Source organism: Eublepharis macularius, chromosome 3 (genome assembly GCF_028583425.1).
Source record: "Eublepharis macularius isolate TG4126 chromosome 3, MPM_Emac_v1.0, whole genome shotgun sequence".
NCBI lineage: Eukaryota > Metazoa > Chordata > Lepidosauria > Squamata > Eublepharidae > Eublepharis > Eublepharis macularius.
Window position 1 is genome coordinate 53,900,750 of NC_072792.1, and position 24,933 is coordinate 53,925,682.

Consider the following 24,933-nt stretch of genomic DNA (forward strand, 5'->3'; position numbering starts at 1 on the left):
TGAAAAGTATATTAACATATGTACCCTGCTCTTCTAAATACTGGTGTGAGACTGTACCTGGAGGAATAAGAAGAATGGAGCGTATCTTTGTCGGATTTTATTATTTGTAGCTTTGTTCCTTTCAAGGCTATGAATCATAGTAATAGAGGCATCATAATCATGACATAAATTACGCTGGCAACACAACCTCTGTCATTATCAAGCTTCTCATCTTTGGCACGTCACCAACCTCAAAAGTGGTTTATTAATTGCTACGTAACTCTGCCTGCCAGTTATGCTTTAATGTTCACTCTTGCTTGTTCTTGGCCCTTCACGCTTTTCTTTTTTTAAAAAATTATTAATTACATTTCTTCCAAAACATACATTAACATTAGCATTAACAAATTCTCTTAAATGCTATACACATTGTTATTAGGATTATGTCAATATATAAACATAAACATACACATTACAATGCTTAATACAGATTAATTTTTTTACAAATATGTTTTTATTAAGTATGAGATTTGACATTAAATTATAAAATTATTGGTTCTTCTTCTCTCCTTATGTTTCTAATATTGTTCGCTATAATGTGTTGGATGACTCTATAATATTTTTAGTTCTAAAGTCAATAAATGGCATCCATTTTTTGTAAAAATGTGTTGTTTTAACGTTGCCAATTGAATATTAGAGACCATCTGTAATTTTTTCTATTATAAAATGGTCCCAGATTTTAGCAATGGTCCCATTGGTCTACTGTCAGGGTTGTTTTTGCGTTCCACTTTGCAGTGATTGCAGTCTTTGCTGCAATTAAAAGATTTGATATAAGTTCTTGTTTTAATAGTGGTTTTTTTTTTTAAAATATTGCCATAAGTCCAAAAAATTAACTGTGGGTATGGAGAAACTATATAATTAGTTATTTGGAACATGTAGTTCAACACCTCCTTCCAATAGTCAACTATCTTGTTGCACTTCCACCAGCAGGGGGCATACGTGGCAATTTCCCAGCATCCTCTCCAGCACAGTGAAGCATATTTGGATGTTATTACAGCTAGTCTTTTTGGGATGTAGTGCCAATGAGTTACAATTTTAAAGGATTGTAGTCTGGTACTAATTACTGGTGAGTTGAAGAGTTTCAATGTCCAAATCCTTGTCTATTGTTCTGGTGTTATTGTAAGTTCCCAGTCTTGTTTCCATTTTGATAGAAAAGCCTGATTTTTTTTTGTTTCCTGTATGTAATAAAATATTATAGATTTTTGAAATGAGTCCTTTTTGTTCGTAGACGCTTCAAATTTTAATAGCAATGATGTTGGGGGTGGGACGAATGAAAAGAGACCCCCTAGCTCACAGCACTTCACTGTAAGGGCAGAGGAGTATTTGAATGGCTAGTTTACCACTGATTTAGAATGAAAGCTTCTTGTAGCTAATAGTGAGAAAACAGTATCCTGAGGCACAAAGAGTTTTTCTCATACAACTCCTTATTTATTTCTGCTAGTAGTAATCGCTCATCATTCCGATGGATTTTAAAAAATATATACTAAATTGGATGGGGGAAATATCCCCATATTTTGGAAAGGATATCTTAGTTGTGGAAACTTGAAATTTATTTGTATTATAGAACCACTGACATTCTTCAGTTCATTGATTGCCATGGGCATCTGTAACAAGTATAACTTGACAACCACTGTCACCATTCTTTTCCATGACCATGCTTGTGAAAGTGTGGTAAAAAAGTACTTTCAAGATGGTTATCTATTAGATTTAATCACATAGGGAGAAGAATTTGGCTACTGCCAGAGTACTATTATGATCATTTCCAGCCAAAAAGATCTGTAGATTATAGTGAACAGAGACACAGGCCAGATCCTTTACAAAGGGAGAAATGAACTTAGTCCTATACTTATGGAACTTTAAACAATCCAACAAACAATAGAGCAAGGTGTCAAGGCTCCCCCGTGGCAATGCATCAACTACCAATATTTTCAAAAGCAGCAATAGGCCCTCTGGTAGCCCACAGGGCAATCATGGACATGAGGGGACAGTGAGGGAAAATTATGTTGATGTGGGCAGGGAAATCTAAAATCCATACCTTCCCACCCACTCATTGAGCAAACCCACCTTTTGTGATCTTTTCAAAAAGATTGTACTAAAGAAGGTTTGAGAAAGATTGCAGCAAAACAGGAGAAAACCTGGAAGGCAGACAATCCAGTTTGGCAGGCAAGGTAGAGCATAATTTCCATGTGGAAGCAGCCCATGATGCCAAGACAGACCAGTTCCAGAAACACCATATATGCAAAACTTATCCAAAAGCTTAAAACAGGATGGACATTTTCCCCCAAAGGAGCTAGGCTCTGCTTGCAGAGGAGAAAATTACTAAAGATGATGGAGACCTCTCCCCTAGCAAAAACAGGTAATGACAGAACTTTGTATTAATCTGCTATCTTTGAAAAGAGCACAAAAGGCAAGGTTACCAGCAGAGTTCTACACCTGTGTTTGGCCAGCTGAAGAAATCATTCCAGATACATTAGTTTGAATCTTTGCAAACTCTCTTAATAAATTAGCTTAATTGATGTGTGCCCTTTGCTAGTGTTGATTAATTACCAATGTTCTTCAAGCCAAGCCCTTGATCGATAACACTTGAGTGCATCTCCTCCTTACACTGTTAAAAGTAAGACCACCTACTAGACATACAGGCAGATGAATGATGGCTCCATCATGTCTAATTTGGCCACAGGAATGGAAAAAAACAGAATAGACAACTTGAGTTCATTTGTAAGCTGGCTTGTTTTCTTAACTGCAAAAGAAAAATGTACTTCACTTCCTGTGGAGTCATATTTCTAGAACAAGATGGTGATTAACTAGAATGCTAAACCAAAGAGCCCAGAAGAAAAAATGGGAGAGGGGGGATTAGTGCAATTCCTTGCAGAGTTACACTTTTATGGTCATCAACTTCCATGGACTTAGAAGGCTGCAACTCTGCTTATGATTGCACTCAATTTTTTTTCTTCAAAAGAGGAGTAGGGAATCTTCCCTTCTACTGGCATTTGTCTGAGCTCCCTCTTTTCTCTTTGAAGTCTTCTGATACTTCCTTCTTCCTGGAGGGCTTCTAATTTCTTAAAGGTGAACTAATTAAATTTCTACTTGACAAAAACTTACCTCTTTAACTCTGCCATTTAATTGATCTTGCAGCCCTTTGCTGTTCCTTTCCCATTCCTTCGAGGATCTTATCAGAATGCAAACCTGAAGGTTGAGCCAGTGACATTTTTACTTTAGGGAGGGCACTTTGTTCTCCTACACTCTAAAAATAATACCACAAGACATATTGGGTATTTTAAAGTTTTAGAACAAGCTTTTCAGTTCTAGGTCTGAGCTGAAACAGAGGATATTTTAACCAAAAAAACCCTCACCCATTGCTTGTATTAGTGCTGCAAAATAGGATAACAGTGCTTGGCTATGTAGGAAGTTCTTTGTGATATGTGGTCAGGTCAGATAGGTTACATGATGTCATCTTCTCCCAACTTTTGGACACAAACTTTGGTGTGCAAAAGATGTGTGCATCCAAGGGCTGAAAAGTTTCAGTCACTTAACAACTTTGTTGTTACTTAACAACTTAATCACATAACACCATAAAGACAAACCAAAGGAAGTTCAAGAGCCGTTATCATTCTAAACAGAGTAACTTATCAGAGTTGGCTATATTATGATGTCAAGTGAGGTCAGTGCTTCTTGTCCTCATGCTGAAAAGGTAAATTTTTTAAAAAATATTTTTTATTATAACAATCACAAAATCATTACAAAAAGAGTAAGACTAAAAGAGTGAGACAGTAACTGGAATATTCAAAACGATAGAATCAAAAGTCCATAACTTTGTACAATAAGTCACAATATCTCTAGGAAAATTACTTGCTCAAAGTCCGTTCAGCATATAACAGCTTCAGTTAAGTTTAAGTTTCAACTAACATAGTAATAAGATTTCAGCTGTGCAAAAAAAGGTAGAAATTTTTAGCCCATTCTGCAGGTCTACCTCCCTCAGCCACCATAATAAGGGGTAAATTTTGTCAAAAAAATGTGACCCCATTTATGCACCACCCTAATAAAGACAGTCAGCATATCCTACCCTTGCTCTCATTTAACTTTGTGAAAGTTATCTCAGCCATTCAGATATGACAGCATCATGCAGCGCAAAACCTCAGGGCAGCCCTAAACAGCTGCTTTGTGATCCAATTCGGTTTAGTATTTCATACTAGTAAAGCTACAGTTTTAATCACTCTTACTTGGAAATTAGACCCATTGACTGAATTTAGTTTTGCATAAATAGGATTACACCAGGCTGTGAAGCAGACAAAAACACCTGCTTGCTAAAATAATAACCAGTGCAGTGACTAACTAAAACACAAAGACATTTTCAAGCTTTGAAAACAGTTTCTTCTGTAACCAACAGGTTTTCCCCCCTATTCTTGTGGGAACTACCTTCAGACAGCAGTACACACAAAATGCTCTCAACAACTGTTTAGTCTTCTTTTTCTTTACTGTATTTCTAGATTTGCTTAAGGAACACTCTTCATTTTTGAAATTAAATCCCACAGCACTATATATGATCATCCATCTTTGCAAGTTATCCCATATTAGTTACTTTTAAAGAAACGTTTTTAAAAGTGTCTTTAGCAAAATATGACCTAGTCAAAAAAAAATCAAACGATAAGAGTCTCAAAAGTTGCTACCACAAGAACCAACATCACTAATTAGGTCGCTTCGCCTCTGCTTTAACACCCAGGAACTAGGAGGTGACATCCCGCTCCTCACCATCCCTTAACCCACACAACTGCCTTCGACTATCAACTGAAAAGAAGCAACAACTCGCGAGATTTCGTTATATATAACACCTTCCGCCCCGAGTGACATCTGTCTGCTCTATCCGTTGGAAAGGACCAACCAACGCGAGTCGGCGATTGGGTGGGCCTCTCGACCAGCTTCGCCCAATAGCAGCGTGAGAAGATGAAAGGAGGCGGGTGCTTCAAGCGTTCCGTTGGATCCAGTCGTTCCCCTCGCCGGCACCAGCGGACGGAGGCAGGGATTTCTATGCAGAGGCAGCCGCGGTCCTGGCGCGAGCTCTTCGTGCGCCATCTGCTTGGCGAGCGCGGGCGCGCAAGGAGCCGCAGCTCCCCCTGCAGGAGCCAAGGGCGGCTCCTCCGGGAGCAAGGTGAGCGCAGCCCGGAGGAACCGGACGAGGAGCGTTCCTCGGCCGCTCGAGGCGGTGGTTTGCCCCGTAGGCTGCTTTTTCTATTTCTCGGGGGCTTCGCCTTTTAGCCCGAGGTGGAGCCGTTCCAGGGCTGAAGAGCCCTTGCAACATCTTGGTCGTACGTGTTTCTTGCCAGATGCTGGTGGTGCTGAAGAGACGGGCTGGCTGGCTTGGGGGGAAGGCAGGGGCAGGCCAGCAGCGCTTTGGGCTGCATCCCATCACCTTGCCAAAGTCAGCCGGTGCGGCTGCTTAGGGGTAAGCGGGCTGTGCAATGCGACAACACTCTCGCTCGCTCTCTGCGCGCACGCAGGCGTAGGTCAGCGAGGGAGAGAAGGAACGAAGAGACTGGAAAGACGGGGACGGACTGATGGAGTGACAGGCGAGTGGCGAGAGGGGAAGGCGGAGCGGGCGCAGCCGGCTGGACACGGGAGCGAGCGCGCGCCGGCAAACTCGCGGGGCGTGTGCACCTTCGAGAAACCGGGGGAGGGAGGACGGGCTGGTGCCCTGTGGCCTCGCCCGGCACTTTCCTCCGGCTGCGTTTCCCTGGCAGGAAAAGTCACAGCGTGACGCACGCGCTGCCTCTTTGGCGGGAGGGGTCTGAGGAGAGGAGAGCGGCGTGTGCGCGCTGGAGACCGGGGTGGGGGGTCTGGCCGGGACGGTGAGCGATGGCGTAACGCGTGAGGGCGGACAGGAGAACCGGCGGGAGGTCGTGGCGGGCGGAGGAGACGGGTGCGCTTGAGCTCTGGTAGGGGCGCCCGGGAGGCACAAAACGGGGGAAGGTCCCCGCTCTGTGCGCGAAAGGAGGAGGAGAAGGCGGGAGAGCGCGGTATGAAAAACACTGTCGTGTGGTGTTCGGTGTACAGGTCGCCGCTCCACCTGTTTCATAGCTTCCGTTGCCATCTGGTCTTGCTCCTTGACCAGTTGTGTTCGCTGCTTGTGCCTCGCTGTTCCTTGTGCTTGCGACTCCCCGCGCCCAGGGACATGCTACGTATGCGTTGAAGAGGGAACAGAGAGGAACATGGCAGTGGGACCACAATTTTTAATGTCTGTTCTTCGGGTGTTTTTTTTTAAACAACTAAAACTGCTTAGGATAAAACTTGGTGATACTTGTGGAAGGCAGGATACCTATCAGAATTAGAATGGGAGATAGTAGGCTCAGTCCAGTCTTAGGCCTTTGTCCACAGATTCATGTGTGCTGCTGCTGTGCATAGGGTCTGTGTGTATAAGCTAGCCAAGCACATGGCATTATGCTGTCAGTTTTGACCCATGTATTGCTGAGTGAGGCAAGGGGTCCCTGAATTCATCCCCTTCACTGCCAAACTTGTAACTAGCGCTACCAGTGTTGGCTGTGCTGATCATCTGCGGGGTCCCAGGGCGTGCATAAAGGCAAGATCCAGTATCTCCATAGAGCATAGATCCAGAGGAGTTAGCCGTGTTAGTCTGTAGTAGCAAAATCAAAAATCATTTGATTTTCCATAGAGCATAGGACTGTAGGATCAGTGTGGCAGCCTGAAAGAGAAGTCTGTGACATCAGGACTAAGCCTTGCATGATGCCCTCTTGTGCATGTGGGAACTGATGCAGAGGCTGGGACAATCCTTGCTGAATCAGGTGACTGTCCTTTTGTGGTGATGTAGCTTTTAAAACTCCAGAAGTGTTTACAACTGAGTAAAAACTTTTTACATGTAATGTGTTGCTTTCTTTCTTACAGTTATTCCCATGCTGAATGTTCTGGTTGCACACCTCTCTCTCTTTCTCTAAGCCTTTGTTGAATGTGATTTATGTACACCTGTGAATCTATATAGAAAGTAACACTGTTTCTTCATTTCTATACAACATGCCAGTTAGCAATACCAGTGTTGTTTTTTTAATTGAAAGAGGGAGAAAAGCAAGAGCTTGTGATTTGTCTGAATTGTGTAAAGGAGAAACTGGTTATTTCTGCCTTGTGCTCCTTGTCACTGGATTGGGTCTCTCAAACTGGTTGTTACATTGGAAGTAAAGAGGGAGAAAAAACAAAATAGCAGAAATGAGTGAGCTCAAATAGAAACAAATTTTCTAAATTTTCTAAAACGTAATATTTCAACAATGATAGTCTTTCCATCTTGTGTTAAGTATCTTTTGAACTCGTATTTATCTTTTGAACACATTGAAATTGGTGTGTCATCTTACTATCCGCAAAATGGTAACAAAATGCTTAGAAATGAAATTTTGCCGGAGTGTAGAAGGGTTCCATCCTCATGTACTTTTCAGCTAATCTTTACACTTGTTTCCTCTACACGCAGCACTGTGACAGTTACTGTCTGATGCTGTCCTCTGCTTTACTATGGCATACAGGGCTCCTTTCGAGGGGGAACGCGCAGGAACGCAGTTCCGGCAGTTCCCCAAAGAGGTCCCATGTCAGGTGGCCCCACCCACCTGACTCTTGGCCATTTGGGGCCTGTTTCTGCCTGGATTGGGGCTGAAACGGGCCGAATCAGGCCTCTGACGGGTGGTGGATCACTCTCCCACTCAGCAGCGGCCTAATCCTGACCATTTTGGGCCCCCTTTTGGCCATTTTCAGACCCTTTTTGCCATTTTGGGCCCAATTTTGGCCCTCAATGGCCAGGATTGGGTCAAAGATCTAAAACAGCAAACAAGTCACTATAAAATTAGGTCCAAAACAGCCAGGATAGGTGATGCCAGGGGGTGTGGCACATGCAAATCAAGTATACTAACGACACACTTCCGGTGATGCCAAGAGGCATGGCATATGGTAATGAGTTATGCTAATGAGTTCCTCCCGCTTTTTTTCTATGAAATGACCCCTGATGGCATGTAAGCACTGCACAAAGGAGAACTACTAGAGGAGCCAATCCTGTATCACTGCTTCCTGAGGCTCTCTTCAGTAGTTTAGTGTTGATTAATTTATACTTCTTTGATGCTTTTCCATGATGCTAAAAGTTGTTTCCAATATAAACCCCCCAAAATTATATTTCATGAGAACATAGGCATTAAATTAATTAAACCCACATCAGAACATTTCCTACCAGGTGAACGCCAATCTAAAGTGTACAAGGCAGAGGAAGCCCTCAAGTGGCAGCCCTTCCACAGAGAGAGGGCTGCCACTGAAAATATTCTTGCCCAGGTGGTCATAGGTCTCGCTTCTTTTTAGGAAGGGGAGAGAAAACAAACCTTGTTGAGAGGATCTTAAGGTCCATCGGGGCTTATATGGAGACAAATAGTCCTTAAAGTATGCGGGAGCATCAAGGGCTTTAAAGAAGGACACTGAACCAGAAACAAACTGTTTGCTGTTGTAACTGATATAATACTGCAGCCATATGAGTGGTCTTGCTGGCTCAGTAGCAAGCTTCCGGACCACCTGTAATTTCCAAGACATTTTCAAGGGCAGCTCCATGTGAAGTTCATTATCGTAATCTAGTCTTGAGGTTACAGTAGCATAATTCAATGCAGTCTTATCAGCTGTGTTGCAAAATGTGCGGCGTTCCAAATCAGAAGTAACTGAAAAAATACACTCTTACCAACAGTGCTGACACTATAGAAGGTCAGGTCCAAGAATATTACCAGGCTCTTTTACAGCCTCTGTCACTGGAACCTCTAGCACAATCAATAGAATTTCCTCTTTTTTATTAAGAGTTTTATATGAAGAAAATGACAAACTCACCCCCCCCCCAAAACTCCTACACACACAACAGCCAAATAAAATAACAACAAACAAAAATAATAAAAACGTTCCTTCATGTTGTTCACATTTCCAGCATCAACTTGAAATACCGTTGTACATTTTGGCCAGTTTCTCAGGAGTCATATACCAACAATATATGGTCTTATAAAATTTTTCTCTAAGACTACATAGAGCTTAGTGTAAACTTTAACCCTTTTGACCACATATGTTTCCATTGTTCCATTATTATGTTCCATTTTTTAGCCCATTTAATCATAGATAATTTCATTTGTTCTTCTTCTATCTTGCATTTCAATTAGAGTTTATACATTTTTTGCAATAACATGTTCATCATTTGTACTTAATTCTGTCACAAATTCAGTCTTGGATTGCTCAAAATCATAATGCTTCTTGTCTACTTTAACCTTTCTAAAATTTGCAGATTAGAAAACCATTGGCAAATGTGTCCCTCAGTTACCAAAGCTTCTCTTAATTTTAACTTCACCATGTGAAAATTCTAATATATCACAATATGTTAACTATTTAAATGAACCTGACATTTCTCTTCTAAAGTATTTTTGAACAAATCCTAAGTTTATATTTGTTCCATATTCTCAAAATGGCATGTCTAACATAGTTATTAAATTTTGCATTAACCTTAGCTTTGTCATACCACAGGTATCCATGCCATACAAATCTCAAGACTTGTTGTTCTAAACCCAATACTCTTTTGTTTTTTAAAAAAATCCATTCCTTCATCCATACAAAACAGCAGGCATCAAAGTATACTTTCAAATCAGGTAAACCCAATCCTTCTCTTTCCTTTTTGTCCTGCAATATCATATATCTAAGACTTGTTTTCTTCCCTTGCCATATTAATCTGAAGATATCTTTCTGCCATTGTTTAAATGGTGCCTCCGTTGTCAAAACAGGAATTGTCTGAAATAAAAATAACATTCTAGATAAGACATTCATTTTAATTACAGCTATTATTCCCCAAAGTGATAATTGAACTTTGTTCCCATCTTAACAATTTTTCTAAAAATTCATTCCAAGTCTTAATATAATTATTTTGAAACAACATACAGTTCTTGTTTGTCAAAATAATACCCAAATATTTTGCCTTCTTTTCAATTTTAAAATCTGTTTTAATTTCCAATTTATTTAGTCATGTATTTTCATATTTTTGTTAACATCTTAGTCTTCTGTTTATTGACCTTAAAACCCACAACTGCACAAATTCTTTCAGTTTGGTCATTAAAGTTTAAATTCCCTTTAAGGGATCTTCCAAACCAACACCAAATTGTCAACAAAGCCTCTTATAACACTCATTTTTAATCTTTATACTTCCAATTCTTTCATCTTGTCTTATGTCTCTGTTCAATATATCAAGAACAAGAATAAACAAAAGGGAAGAAAATGGACAACCTTGTCTTGTTGCTTTTTGTGTCTTACAAGGTTTAGTCAATTCTCCATTAATAATTAATTGTGCTGTCAGGGAGATATAAATTGATTTTGTCCATTTTATAAAATTTCCTCCAAAATCCATATCCTCCAAGACTTTAAGCATAAATGTCCAGTTCAAATTGTCTTCTCCATATTTAAAAAGATCAATGCAGCTTGTTTTTCATTGTGTTTTCCCAAATATTTTAAACTGTCTAATACAGTTCTAATATCTCTCGTGGCCCGCCCCACCCACTCCACCGCCGGCGCCTCATTTCTGACCTCACAAGGGCCAACGGGACAGTTAACGAATTAAAATAAAATCACATCATAAAAGCCATCAACTTTAGCATTAAAACAATTAAAATGAGCTAAAATACATACAAAAACTATAAACAACAAAACGTTTGGAAGAAAGGAGGGATCACTAAGGAAACACCAAATGAAACAAAAATGTCTTTATCCGCTTGCAGGAGATGGCGACAGAAGGGGGCAGATGAGTTCCCTGGGGACAGAGTTTCAGTGTTTTGTTTCCACTGCTGAAAATGTCCTCTCCTGGGTTGCCACCTGTTAATCTCAGAAGGCAGGGGCACCTGAAGCAGGGTCCCCAAAGATGACCATAGTGGTTGAGTAGGTTCATAAAGGGGTCAGCAAGCCTTCAGCTGTGTTGGTCCCAAACCATATAGAGCTTTATAAGTAAGCATCAGCACCTTGAATTGTGCCTGAAAGCAGATTGGAAGCCAGTGTAGATTGGCTAGGATTGGAGTAATACAATCCCTAAAAGCCACTCCAGTCAACATCCTGGCGACAGCATCCTGCACCATCTGAAGTTTCCAAAGATTTCTCAAGAGTAGCCTCACGTAGAGCGCATTGTAGTAATATAATCTAGATGTAACCAGGGCATGCACCACAATGGCCAGATCTTTTTAGCCCAGGATAGGCCACAGCTGGCTAACCAAAGTTTGTAAAAAGCACTCCTGGCCATAGCTGCCACCTGCTTATGCAGCAGTAGGCCTGGGTCCAAAAGCATCCCCAGATCCGCCAGAAGTGCAAGATAGAACTCAGTGTTATCTGCATATTAGTGATAACCCAGCCCAAATCTCCAGATGACCTCTCTGAGCTGTTTCATACCGATGTTAAAGACCATAGTGCACATGATGGAAAATGGCAGGGGGCCCCAAGGCCAAGGTGCTGAGCAGCAGTCACCCAGCACCACCTTCTGAAACCGAACTTCCACGTAGACTCAGAGCTACACAAAACAGTGCTCCTAATCCCAGCCTGGAAAAGCAGTCTGGAAAGATACCATCAGCCATGGTATTGAAAGCCACAGAGAATCAACTGAGTTACACTTCCTCTGTCCGTCTCCTGGAGCAGGTCATCTACCAGGGTGACCAAGGCTGTTTTGGACCTATAACCAGGCCTAAAACCAGACTGGAAATAATCTAAGCTATTTTTTTCATCCAAGAAAGATTGAAGTTGTTGAACAACTATCTGTTCAATCATATTTCTTCAGAATGGAACATTGGAGACTGGTTCCTGGGTTCAGGCTCCTGGTTCTCCTGGGTTTAGGCTAGGTGACTGTTGAGTAGAGAACCAGTGTGTTGTAATGGTTATAGTATTGGACTAGAATCTGAGAGACCCAGGTTCAAATCCTCACTCCACCATGGAAGCTTCCTTGGTGACCTTGGGCTAGTCACATACACTCAGCCTAACCTACCTCACAAGGTTGTTATGGGGATAAACTGCAGATGAGAGGAGAATTATGTAAGCTGTTGCAGAGAAAGGAGGGGTATAAATGAATTTAAATAAATAGCGCCAATTCTTGTAGCCACCGATACAGCAGTTTCGGGAAAATGTCCTCCATAGAATGAGAGAGTGCAAAAGTAGACAGATCTTTATGCTAACTGGGATTTGATGCTTGCAGTTGGTAGACTATCCTCAGTTTAAACAAACTGTAATTTATTGGGATGTCTGGGCACAGCGCATAGAACTTCACATGGCAGAATTTATGAACTGCTCAGGGCAAGAATTCACGACATCTTTTACATGAATTTGCTATGGGGACATGCAGCCATACAGCATCTTCAAGTTCCCAGTGACAATTCCATTTAAAAGTTCTGGAAAGGCCTAATTTGGATCAGAACCATGTTGCAGGGAGAGTAGGAGCTCCAGCCCACCTGCCCTCCCATGTCACTTCCTTGAGCAGAAATGCTCTGTGGGAGTGTTACACCCAACTTTTTCTGTTGATGGACGGCCAGCCAGATACAGCCCTGGACAATCTGGCCAGAGCTTTGGAGGCTGTGACGGCATGGTTGAAACAGAGCAGGCTTAAATTGAACCCAGTGAAGACGGAGGTCCTGCAGCTGGGACGGGGGCTGCCAGATGTTGGGATCCAGCTCCTTGCCCTGGATGGGACACCTCTGGCAACTTTGCCAGTGGTAAAGAGTCTGGGTGTGCTCCTGGATGCCTCCCTATTGATGGAGGCCCAGGTCATGGCGGTTGCCAAGTCTGCATTTTTCCATCTTCGTCAGATCAGGCAACTTGCCCCCTACCTGACGCCCCAGGACCTGGCTACAGTGATCCATGCAACAGTCACCTCCAGGCTAGATTACTGTAACTCACTCTATGCTGGGATACCCCTGGGCCTGATCCGGAAACTACAACTGGTCCAGAATGCGGCGGCACGGGTCCTGACTGGTATACCTTACCAGTCACACATCACACCTGTCCTGCGCCAGCTGCACTGGTTTCTGGTTGAATTCCAAATCAGGTTCAAAGTATTGTCGAAGGCTTTCACGGCCGGAGAACGATGGTTGTTGTGGGTTTTCCGGGCTGTATTGCCGTGGTCTTGGCATTGTAGTTCCTGACGTTTCGCCAGCAGCTGTGGCTGGCATCTTCAGAGGTGTAGCACCAAAAGACAGAGATCTCTCAGTGTCCTGAGAGATCAAGTCAGACACTGAGAGATCTCTGTCTTTTGGTGCTACACCTCTGAAGATGCCAGCCACAGCTGCTGGCGAAACGTCAGGAACTACAATGCCAAGACCACGGCAATACAGCCCGGAAAACCCACAACAACCATCAGGTTCAAAGTGTTGGTTCTTACCTTTAAAGCCCTGAGCAGGTTGGGACCGGCATATCTTCGGGACCGCCTCTCCCTGTACGTTCCCCGGAGATCGCTTCGATCAGCGAATAAATATTTACTTGTGGTCCCCGGCCCTAAGGAAGCCTGCCTCGCTTCAACCAGGGCCAGGGCCTTTTCAGTCCTGGCCCCAGCTTGGTGGAACGCTCTGTCAATGGAAACCCGGGCTCAGCGGGACATATTATCGTTCCGCCGGGCCTGTAAGACAGAGCTGTTCCGCCAGGCATTCGGTGATTGAAGGGGGTTGTGCCATATCGGCCTCCCACCTTTGGGGTGGGGGACGGTTCTCCCCACCACTGCACTTTGTTAATTTGTTTTATTGTTGTATATTGATTTTAGTTCTTGTTTTTATCGATTTTAACTGTTCACCGCCCAGAGCCCCTGGGGATGGGCGGTATATAAAATGAAATAAATAAATAAATAAATAAATAAAATTTGTCTCATCAGCGTATCGCATGTGCATTGAATGCTTGGCTCCTTTTGTCAGTTTCTTTGCTCCTTGTATGTTGTACTATGACCTGGTATTGATTTATGTTATGCATTTTTAAAATCTGAAATGTATTCTTTTCTTTGTGTAGGGAATAAAAAAAATGAAGAGTCACTTCCACAAAAGCTTCTAAGAGAGAGTATCAGTCTTCAGCGGCATAGTTGCAGTGCTGGCTTTTCAGTGACTTGGAAATGAGATTGCTTCGTTCCTCTTTTCTACTGGCTAAACAGCGTTAGTGTTGGGATATATTTGCTTCGAGCCAACAGGTGAAACTTAAATCCTGATAGCTGCTGGCCAAATACAAACCAGTGTGATGTTGAAATGAGATGAGGCTCCGAAATGGAACTGTGGCCACCGCGTTAATTTTTGTCACCTCTTTCCTCAGTTTGTCTTGGTACACGGCATGGCAGAATGGGAAAGGTAAGCTAAGAGTTTTCTGAAATAAAACAAGTAATTGGGAGAATGCTGCAGATTAATCTGTGGGCTTTTCCCAGATACGCTTGTGTAAACTAAAAACTAACATGCTGACTATTTCTACTTGGAAGAAAGTATAATGGACGTAGAGCGATCAGATTATATTCATTCTTAGCTAAATCTGAGTATAGAAGGGAAGGAGCGGAAGGCAACTCCCTTTTTGAACCTCAACAGTCTGGCCTTCTGTGGGCGCTTCTCCACAGAAGGCCCCCAGATTTCCTATTTTCTGAGAAATGCAACTAGTATCTACTTTGTGTTTGACTTGTTTTCAGGAAGTAATGCCAGTTTCTGGAGGAAATGATTTTGCTTTTCACCTCTCCGCCTTATTCTCACAGAGATCTGGCTCCACATTGCTGCAGTTATTGGCTCTGCGTGATGATAAAATGAACCCCAAAGTAACTACAATTCTGAGCTTTTGGCATGAATTGTAGAAATTGTTGAGGGAATGCAGACCGTCATGTCTTCAGTCTCTTTTTTTCTTTCCATTGACTGAAGTCTACAAAAGATTATTAATCTCTGGCTCATAATTTAGAAGGTGGCATGACAGGGGTTTGTGGTTATCTAATAACTTGGCCTACTTGTGGCATGCAAAGAGATGTCTAAAGGGTTCTGTTGAAAAGTATGTTGCATTTAAATATCCTCCCCAATCTAAAGCTTTAAAAATACTTGCTGTTTAAAAATGGAATATGCTGGTGATATCAACACTGACTCCACAAAAATCTTTGTCCATAGGAAATGTTGATGGTACATCTTAATAAATAATCAATCTTAATTTTAGGTGGTGAGTTGATCAGTACTAATAACAGCTTTAGGTTTGGTTGTTGTGGGTTTTCCGGGCTGTATTGCCGTGGTCTTGGCATTGTAGTTCCTGACGTTTCGCCAGCAGCTGTGGCTGGCATCTTCAGAGGTGTAGCACCAAAAGACAGAGATCTCTCAGTGTCACAGTGTGGAAAAGATGTAGGTCATTTGTATCTACTCAGGAGGGGTGGGGTTGAGCTGAGTCATCCTGTAAGAGTTTCCCAGGGTGTGGAATGCTAATGGCAGGAGGCTCCCGCCATTAGCATAATGGCCTCCCGCCATTAGCATTCCACACCCTGGGAAACTCTTGCAGGATGACTCAGCTCAACCCCACCTCTCCTGAGTAGATACAAATGACCTACATCTTTTCCACACTGTGACACTGAGAGATCTCTGTCTTTTGGTGCTACACCTCTGAAGATGCCAGCCACAGCTGCTGGCGAAACGTCAGGAACTACAATGCCAAGACCACGGCAATACAGCCCGGAAAACCCACAACAACCATCGTTCTCCGGCCGTGAAAGCCTTCGACAATACAAGCTTTAGGTTTGTTTTATTTCAGTGCACCAAAACTGTTTCCTTTGTGCAGTGGCCATGGCAACAGCAATGTTGTTCCGATAAATTCTTCCCCCAGTCCTATTTTTGGTAATGCTCATGTGAACTGGTGCTAATATAGATATAAATCAGTCCAAATGCATTGCAGTAGTCCTATGTTGTTACTCAAATTAATAATATATTTGTCATTGTGCAGAACAATCAGAGAGGAATTGTCTGTTTGTTACTTTTCATGGTGCCAGTAGGACATTTTCTAGTCAGAAAACAAATGTAAGAACATAACAAGCATCGACTGGTAATTTGTTGTCTCTGTTTAGTGAAAGCTTTGGAAGAATACCTGATGCTGACCCTCTGAATACTAACTAGTGCTAGGAGGCAACCTCAGGGAAAGGCCTTGGCAACTGTGACCTTTTTGGCCCTCCAGGGCAATTGGTCAGCCACTGTGTGAAATGGGATACTGGATTAGATGGATCACTGGTCTGATCCCACAGGGCTCTTCTTATGTTCTTAAAAATGTGTTTAATACAAAGGCAGAATGCTATGCAATCCATCCTAGGCTATTGCCAATGTGTTTGAGGGTGTGGGGAGAAGCACCCAGTACTTACTCAAATGCGCAGTGAAAATCAGCCTGGGCAAAATATTTCTCTTCCCTTGCCTAGAGTCCTCCTATTTTAAAAGAACAAACCACTAAGGCAATACCATGAGTCAAAAAATAACATGTTCTGTAGAGAGGACAGTAAAAAACAGAGCATAAACTAGAAAAAAAAACTAGAAAGAGTGTTGGAAGAATAACAAAGGGGAAAGTTGGTACATTGTCTTTAAGGTTTGTTTTCATGCTGGTAATACTTGTGGGGGTGGTTTTTGTGATTTTATTGGATTTCTTGTGAAGTATCTCAGGAAGGTTTCTGGAGAAGCAGCATGTAACTTTCCTAAATAAGGCTTATATATTTTAAAAAGTATGAGGTTCTGTCAGTATAATGCAATATACCATTAAATCAGTTACATTATACATGACCATTAAAAAAGCACAATTAGCATCTTGGTGTCTAACAGAATTTAACCTTGCTGATCTTCTACAAATTTATTTAGTTGAATATACAAAGGCTAGAAAATGGAATAGTTTTCTGGAAAATGATTGTATGAGGAATTGGAAAGCCCATTAAACTATAACAAAATCTTACTGGTTTTTCAACATCCAGCATGTTGGAGTCTGGCCATATATCAAAAAGCAAATGTAATCTGTTTGGGTTATAATTTTATGTAGTCAATTTTTATGACAAAAACACCTCAAATACGTAAACTTTTAGTAAATTAGAAATAATTTTGAACTGTACATTCATTTAAAAATGGAGGTGGTGTGGGATTTTGGCTTCCCTTATTAGCAAGCTGTTTGTGATGTATGCCCAACTCTCCCTTTCCCTGAATATTCTAACATGAAAAGATGTCTTTGAGGAGAGTTGGGAGAGGGGTCTTTTCTCCATTTGCTTTGGAGTTTAACCTTCTCTAAATTAGAGAAGACCCTGCCTTTCTCCAGAAGATGGAGTAGACCAGTTTAGACTACTGAGAGAGCAAGCGTATGCACTTTGCACCCACCAAACCCAAGGGCAGTCCATCAGCCATGATCTGTCATGTGGAGAGATATTTGCAGTTCTAAACAAACAAAAGAAAGTTTTGGGGTTTGAGCCATGCTGGACCACCGTATGTGCTAGACTGCTAGAGTGGAGGGTGGGTTAAATTAGATTTGGGCTTGTGAAGTGCATGATAACTTTGAACATTTCTTTATGCAGACCTCTTGGTTTTGTTTCCTACTAATCTTGTCTGCCTTCAGCTCAATCCCTTTAAGCTATGTTGCTATGTGGGGTCTCCATGGGATGTTGTGTTAGTCTGTGGTGAGGGGTTTGCTGTGGAATAACATGATGGTGGGAGAGGACAGTTTCTAGAAAAACCAGGATTTGATGTGTGGGAAGCACTGGGAAAAGTGGTCTTAGAAGAATAGCTCAGTGACTTAAGGTCCTGCTCCAGCATCTTGGTCTTTCCTGGAAGTTGGGATTTGATTCCTGCTTCTGTTAAGTTGAGGAAGGGGCCCAAGCTTAGAGGCAGAGCTTGGGCTTTGTTTGCAGAATGTCCTCTTGGCATTTCCTGCTTCAACCAACATGGGTACCAAGGCTGGCCTGCTCTGAGACCTCAGAGAGCCGCTGTCACTGGACCGGACTGACGAGTAGTCTGACTCTGTACAAGGCAGCTTAATGGAGTATGAGTGTTTCTGCCTTTGTTGTTCTTAGGTCTTAGGCTGATTTATATTTAAATGGGTGTGTGGAGGGGCATGGCTCTTCTTTGTGCTTTTCATGCCTTTCACAACAAAAAGCGCCATACCTATTGTATTGTGTGAACTTTGTACACCCTACACTAAGTCCCATTGAATGAAGCAGAACTTGCTTTGTAAGAAAATATGCATACAATTGGGCTGCGTGTTGTTTCTGAAAGCAGGCAGAAAGGCTTTTTAAAGTAGGCATCATTGTAGATTGACTCAGTTGTTGGGCATATGTTTTGTGTTTCTGCTAATCTGTAATGGTTGGTCAGTGGACTGGACCACCAAAATAGCTGCATCTTACAGTTTTTGAGTTAACAAAAGGATGGCTAAGTCTGGAAAACAAAAAGGCTTTGAAATTAAAGGTATACCTAGTATTATTAATAATATATGTTAGGTTGTATAGATATTTTCCTTACTAAAACCTCAAAGCTCTTCATGCAGTGTAAAACAAAATCTTTATATTCTCAGACATGATCCACTGTGAATTTCTTCTTCTGTGTACCTGTTAAAATTAATGTGGTTTTGCACAAAACTCACATCTCTGATACTTTGCAAAGTCCATTTATATAAAGTTAGGTTGGAGAATGTTCTTGGTATGTTATGCCCTCTGCTTTTTCATTTGTACCATATATGTAACTTACTACACACAAAGCAGATTAATTTACACATTCACAGTATTCAAAGTGGCATCTTGAATAAACTGGTGTGTTTGAGTATATTTGACAATCTAACATTGGGGCTGATTTAGCATGGTCAGTTTTATGGAACTAAGCTTTTGGTTGAACAGCATGTTATTCTGCACTTTGTCAAGTGCTTATAATACTTATCTAGCTAATAGCAGCAACCGCTGCCCTTTCTGTAATCTGTGCAATTTAATTTCCATTGGATTTTATTTAGGCAAACTGCAAAGTGAACGCATGTAATAAAACAGAACACACTTCACTGAGAACGCCTGTGTTCCATCATTTCAGCAGGGCTTGCTCTCTTATGACTTCTTCATCTCTGTAGCTAAAGATCCCAGTGGTTCTTTTGTATCCATAGTTTTGCTACATTTATGCAGGGTGCTTCACCTAAGGGGCTGCTTCTTATTAATCTTATGTGTGCTCTGCACAACTGATTTTGTGTTTATTTGGCTTTTAACTGTGTATGACACCCCTATTCAGAAGATTCAAGGCAGCCAGTATAAACTGTATGTGCAGTAGAAGAGTCCATTGCTTTAAGGTGTTATAAACTAGGCTGTTTCTGCAGGTCGTAAGAGGTGCAGGTCATCCTTGGAAATATGGTGGCTTTTTCGTAACCACGCCCATGGTATCATTTGCAAGCCATATGCATTGTGGGGTTTGGGGGGGTTTCCCACAGATTTACTGGAAGTTGCAGTTGCTCTGATGGGTTTTTGTTGTTGCGGTTGTGGGTTCCTGGCATTTTTAAAGTGTTTTGGGGGTGTATGTACATTTGAAGTGTTTCAGAAGAAGCCTCCCACTCCTCTCTGAATCTGTGCCCAGTTCCTGCCCCCTTAGCTGTTGCCCTTTCTTTTTAAAATTTACATCTAGTTACAGAAGCCTGCTTGCAACAGTGGCTGCACACAATAGTGCATGAGCAATTTTTTTTAAATTAAGGAAACAGGCACTTTTCATCTATGCTGATGAAAGTGCCTTACCTCCCCTTCAAAACCATTCTTTTTGGTACATTTGGAGGTTGTACAATTAACTCACAGCCACAGGTAAGCTCTTGTGGGTACTACATATGGAAGATAGTGCGACTTGACAAAACACAGGCCTAAAGCAGGCAAAACACAGAAACAACAGGCTGTGCAGACATGGTCCTAGAACAAGATATATTCAGGAAAGAGGGATGGTAGTCATGTGGACTTTGTACAAGGCCAGGGCTTTTTTTCAGCTGGAATAGGGTGGAATGGAGTTCCGGCACCTCTGGAAAATGGTCACATGACTGGTGGCCTCGCCCCCCGATCTCCAGACAGAGGGGAGTTTAGATTGCCCTCCACGCCGCATGGTGCAGAGGGCAATCTAAACTCCCCTCTGTCTGGAGATCAACGGGCGGGGCCCGGGCGGGGCCCGGCTATGTGACCATTTTCGCCGAGGGCAATTTAAACTTTAAAAAACTCCCCCCCTTGTTCCAGCTGACCCAAAGTAATGTCATTGTGCGGTCCTGAGTTCCACCACCTCTTTCCCCAGAAAAAAGCCCTGTACAAGGCTATGTATCACTGTAGTTATTGCACTTGGGAAATGTTAAAGTGCAGACAACAATCATCTCTTGTATCTGTGCACGGTAGATGCTTGCTTTTTTTTTTTTTTTTTAAAAATATCTTACAAACCCAGCATCCAGCAAAGCCTGTGGGCAAGGAGATGACTGAGTCAGCATGGACCACAAAGATAAATTCAGTTGGTTGAAATGACCACATGATCGAGTATTTGCAAGTCAGATTTAATGTCAGATTCCTTGGTTGTAACTTCCCTTAGTCTTGTTTATTTGAAAGTAGATTAGATTATTTTGAGCTTTAAATATTATTCTGAAGTCCCTAATGCTTTTTAGGACAGAGTCTGTTGTCGAAAGGCTTTGGAACAGGAACAAAATTAGACCATATGGATGATTGACGCTATACCTCATGAGCATAGCTTTTTTAAAAAAGGTCTGCTTGTCAAAACTACCTAAAGGGCTGAAATGCTGCAAGTAATGCTTTTCCCTTTGCTGCATCTCCATGGGGAAGGGAAAAAATGCCTACTGTATATGATGCTGGCCTTGCTAGTGCCATGTATGCCATGCTAGTGCCATGCTAGTGCCATGTATGCCAGGCACATACCTGCTATTAAAGGGACCATTTTTGAGCACTAGCACATGAGTTCATGGTGATTGTTTTATAGAAGCTGGGATCCAGTGGCATCTGGAGGGCAGTAGTTCAGTTCTGATTTCCAGGGCTATGAGCCAGCACAGCAGTTTACAAGATCAGGCATTTATCCAGGGTTTTCATGATTTGTTCACGCACTGAAGCATTGCTCACTTCAACATTTCTTGTGGGGTCAAATGACGTCTTATATGAGAAATGACGTTTAAAGAGAAATTGCCAAACCTTTTTTTGTGACGTGGCACTGTTAAAATGAAGGCTAATCTCTTTTTTTAAAAGCTGAAATGCAGGAGTGTATATTCTGAACATTTTTGAGCTTCTTTTCCAGTATATTCAAAGCAATCTGCATAATTTAAAACAGGTAAGTAACAAATTGGCCTCCACATAGCTATAATTAAAACAGCCTAAATCCTAACCATTAAGCAACGAAATGCAAAATAAAATCTGTGAAAGGTGGATAAAGAATACTGATTGATGTCAACAAAAAGGAAGCTGATGTGGTGGCTTATAAGAACTGGTAAGATTAAGATTGGGGTGACACAAGTTCAAATCCCCACTCAGTCACAATGCTCACTGGGTGACCTAGGCCAGTTAGTTTCTGTTTTGATACTTGGATTTTATTGAAAAAAATGGTTTTGCTTTACATAAAAAAACCTCTCCAGGTTAAACACATAAACCTCATCAATAAGGTAGTATGAAAAGCCATTGTAATAGGAATGCTACATGGAATTACTTTCATATGGAAAGAGGCCATGGGGCTAAGCAAATAGTGTGTGCGCAACTAAATCAACGCTTACCTACCCATCCCTCCACATGAGTACAATAAATACAGTTACATATCATAGAACATACAGTGTTGAACATTAATTATTTAAACAATCTTTTACAGCAAGTAAATATTTTTATATAACTCTGCCTTTGGCATGGTAGTTTTATCAGCGTAAGCAATAATGGGTATCCTTCCAAAAAGGTATTTTCTATTTTTAAAATCCCTAGCCCACCTTTATTTGGTCCATGAGTTTGCACATAATGGCTATGTCCCAGCATCTAGTAAGTCAGAACAGTTAGTGTCTGGCAATCTAACCTACCTTATAGGGTTGATGTGATGGTAACAAGGAGAAAGGGAGAACAATGTACACTGCTGTGAATGTAAAGGAATAAAAAAGTTGTGATCAAACTGTAGAGTTCAGGGGCTGCCACTATAAAGGCCCTGCTCCTAACCTTATGTAATGAAAGCATAAAGAACAGGACCTGATATTCTGACCTCAGTTGGTGGTCACTCAGCAGGTATATGGTTTAAAGGTTAAAACCAGCACCTTAAATGAGATCTGAAAAAGCATTCAAGCTGCCACTAAAATTGATGCAACTCAAGGTGTATGTGTCAAAATGTAAGTTACTAGTGTTAATAGCTGATTTAGGAGGGGCCCATGAATGTTTCCTGGCCATTATTTGTGTTTACCATTGGCTGCCTCACTCCCAAATTCTCTGGCACATTCAAAAGTTTCATGGGGAGAGACTGGGTCAGTTTTTCTCTTCACACCAGGCTTTGTAGGTGCTCAAGAGGAGCAGTTACAAAGATTATTTCTGCTTTGAACCATTTCCGAAGTTGAGAGAGAAATATTGTTGACCCTCCCTCTTTGAGCGTGCTGCAGAATTTTTGAAGGGTGGAGGGAGAGTTAAAGAATCAGTTTATCACATGCTGCATGAAGTGAGAAACTCCAAGTTCTCAATATGCAAAGAACTTGGAATAGAGGTCTCTTAGTTTGTGTGGGGCATCCAGAGGCAATAGTCTTTCAGAAAGATTTATAATATCTGTTTAGCTGGCAAGCATATTTGTTGACCTTTGTGACTCAGATCATATGTGTTAATCCTTGTAGATCATATTCTTGGAACTTCTGAAACGCCAGCAAACTATTTATGTATGGTGAACTAGGATCCAAATAGCAGTATAAATCAGCTTCAAGTTTTAGGAGAGCTGGGGCCTTGGTCTCTCATCAAGATGTCACTTAACATATATTTTGAAAAGGATATCATTTGATATGGATCAGTTTCCAGGAATGCTATGAAGGCCATTACTTATGCACTGGATTCTTGCCCATCTTGACTGCTAGAATAATATAAAGATTGCATAAATGAGCCCTTTCTGTCTATCATAAATCAGTCACTAACTCAGGGCACTTTCTTTTGGCCACTAAAAGGGGTCGCCATCCACCCACTACTTAAAAAAAAATAATGTGGCCAATTACCTGGGCAAAGTGATTGAGAGAGCAGTAGTTGACCAGCTCCAGGTCTTCTCGGATAACTCCTGTGCTCTGGACCCTGGTTTCAGGCTGGGCTAAGCGATGAGATGGCTCTGGTGCCTTTAACTGATGACTTCTGTCTGAGAATAGACAAGAGTCGTGCTTCTTTGGTGCTGTTCCTGGACTACTCTGCAGCCTTTGATGCAGTAGACCATGCCATCCTGTTGAGGTGTTCGGAGGCAGAACTAGGTAGGTGAACTGGTTTAAATAATCCCTTATGGAATGGACTCAAAGGGTTGCTATTGGTAATCAGCAAACTTCAGTGTGGGAGTTACCGTGCGAGGTTCTGCAGGGTGTGATCTTATGCCCCATCTTATTTAACCTCTGTGTAAAGGCTTTAGAAGAAATTATTCATAGCTATAGAATTGGATATCACAAATGGGCAGATGTTACCCAGCTCTATATCTCACTATCCAGATGCTGTTGTGAGGCAGTAGAGGTCCTGAGTTATGGTCAAATGGCTGAAAGCAAATAAATTGAAACTGAACCCAGACAAGACAGAAGCGATGCAGGTTGGGAAGGTGGCGATCTTGAAGGACATTGCGCTCCCCACTTTCAATGGGTTTCAGTTGACCCTTGCTGACTCAGAGCCTAGCAGTTATACTGGACCCAGTGCTGATCCTGTATAATGCAGCTGCAAAAAAGGCCTTCTCCTAACTCAGGCTAGCTTGGAACATGGCCCCTTACCCTGACACGGCTGATCAGCCATGGTAAGATTGAGACTAGGCTACAGTAACGTACACCCCATAGGGCTACCTTCAAAGTTAGCCCAGGGGTCCCAGCCGGTGTAGAATGCTGCAGCTTTATTATCAGGAGCTTAAGTGGATTGTGCATATTGATCCCAATCTGCAGTCATTCCTGGCCCATTTTTGGAGTGTAGAGAGGAAAGGCCAGGAAGACTCCCCACTTTTATACCTGGGGCTTAACTGTATGTTACTGGGTTGGATCAAACTATCCTCCAAGTAGCCTTTGCTCAGTAGAGTAGGCTGATCCCCAGTGTCCTTGTAGCAACCTTGGTCTTGTTGGCCAGATCTGTGTTGGGAGTTCTGTACTTGGAATTTAATTCCCAGATGTGTGGAGACCTGATTATGATTCAGACTCTGGTTCAATAGGGAGACAAACGGTGCACCATCCTGACCTGAAATGGCCTTGGAGAGCCTCTGTTTGCCCTGGTGGAGAAACATACATGTAGCCCATCGACTGGATGCAATCACTGCCTGTCTCTTTCCCCCTATTTTGGCTTAATAGCAGAGGAGGAGGAGTGTCTATTAGGGAAACAACTTGCGGGGGAGGGGTAGCCATTTCAAAATTATCCCTCCACCGAGTAGCTGCTTCTAAGGAAGAGTATAAAAACATCTTCTTCAGATCCTTATATCTGACTTCTTTTGTCTTGTTCATCTCTCTCTCTCTCCTTTGTGTTACTGGTTGTAGTGCTTGCATACTTATTGAGATAAGACGAACACTGCACAGCATGAGTGGGGGCAGCAGCGACTGTAGCTTTTGCTTCATCTCCCCCCTCCCCACAGTGCTGTCTGTGTGCTAGCATGTGCAAGGAGACGCTTGCCTGATGCCCAGCAGACACAGCATCACAGAGAACAGAACAGCAAGGAAACAAGAGCTGCCGCTTATGCAGAATTGAATCAGAGTTCTCCCCAAGCTAGCGATTGTACTTACATTATTAACATT

General features: G+C 42.1%; 1 protein-coding gene across 2 annotated transcripts in view; it reads left to right on the forward strand.

Annotated features, from left to right (window-relative positions):
• Positions 1-5,007: 5,007 nt before the first annotated feature.
• The window catches only part of MGAT4A (alpha-1,3-mannosyl-glycoprotein 4-beta-N-acetylglucosaminyltransferase A), a 102,155-nt gene continuing 82,229 nt past the window's right edge, over positions 5,008-24,933 (forward strand). Inside the window, exons 1-2 of one of the 2 annotated variants that reach the window (XM_054973487.1) lie at positions 5,008-5,182; positions 14,041-14,369. In XM_054973487.1, the coding sequence (XP_054829462.1) occupies positions 14,276-14,369 (94 nt within the window). In that variant the 5' untranslated portion in view covers positions 5,008-5,182; positions 14,041-14,275. Of the gene's footprint in view, positions 5,183-6,752; positions 6,831-14,040; positions 14,370-24,933 lie in introns of those variants that run through there. The other variant, XM_054973488.1, reaches the window with a different exon arrangement.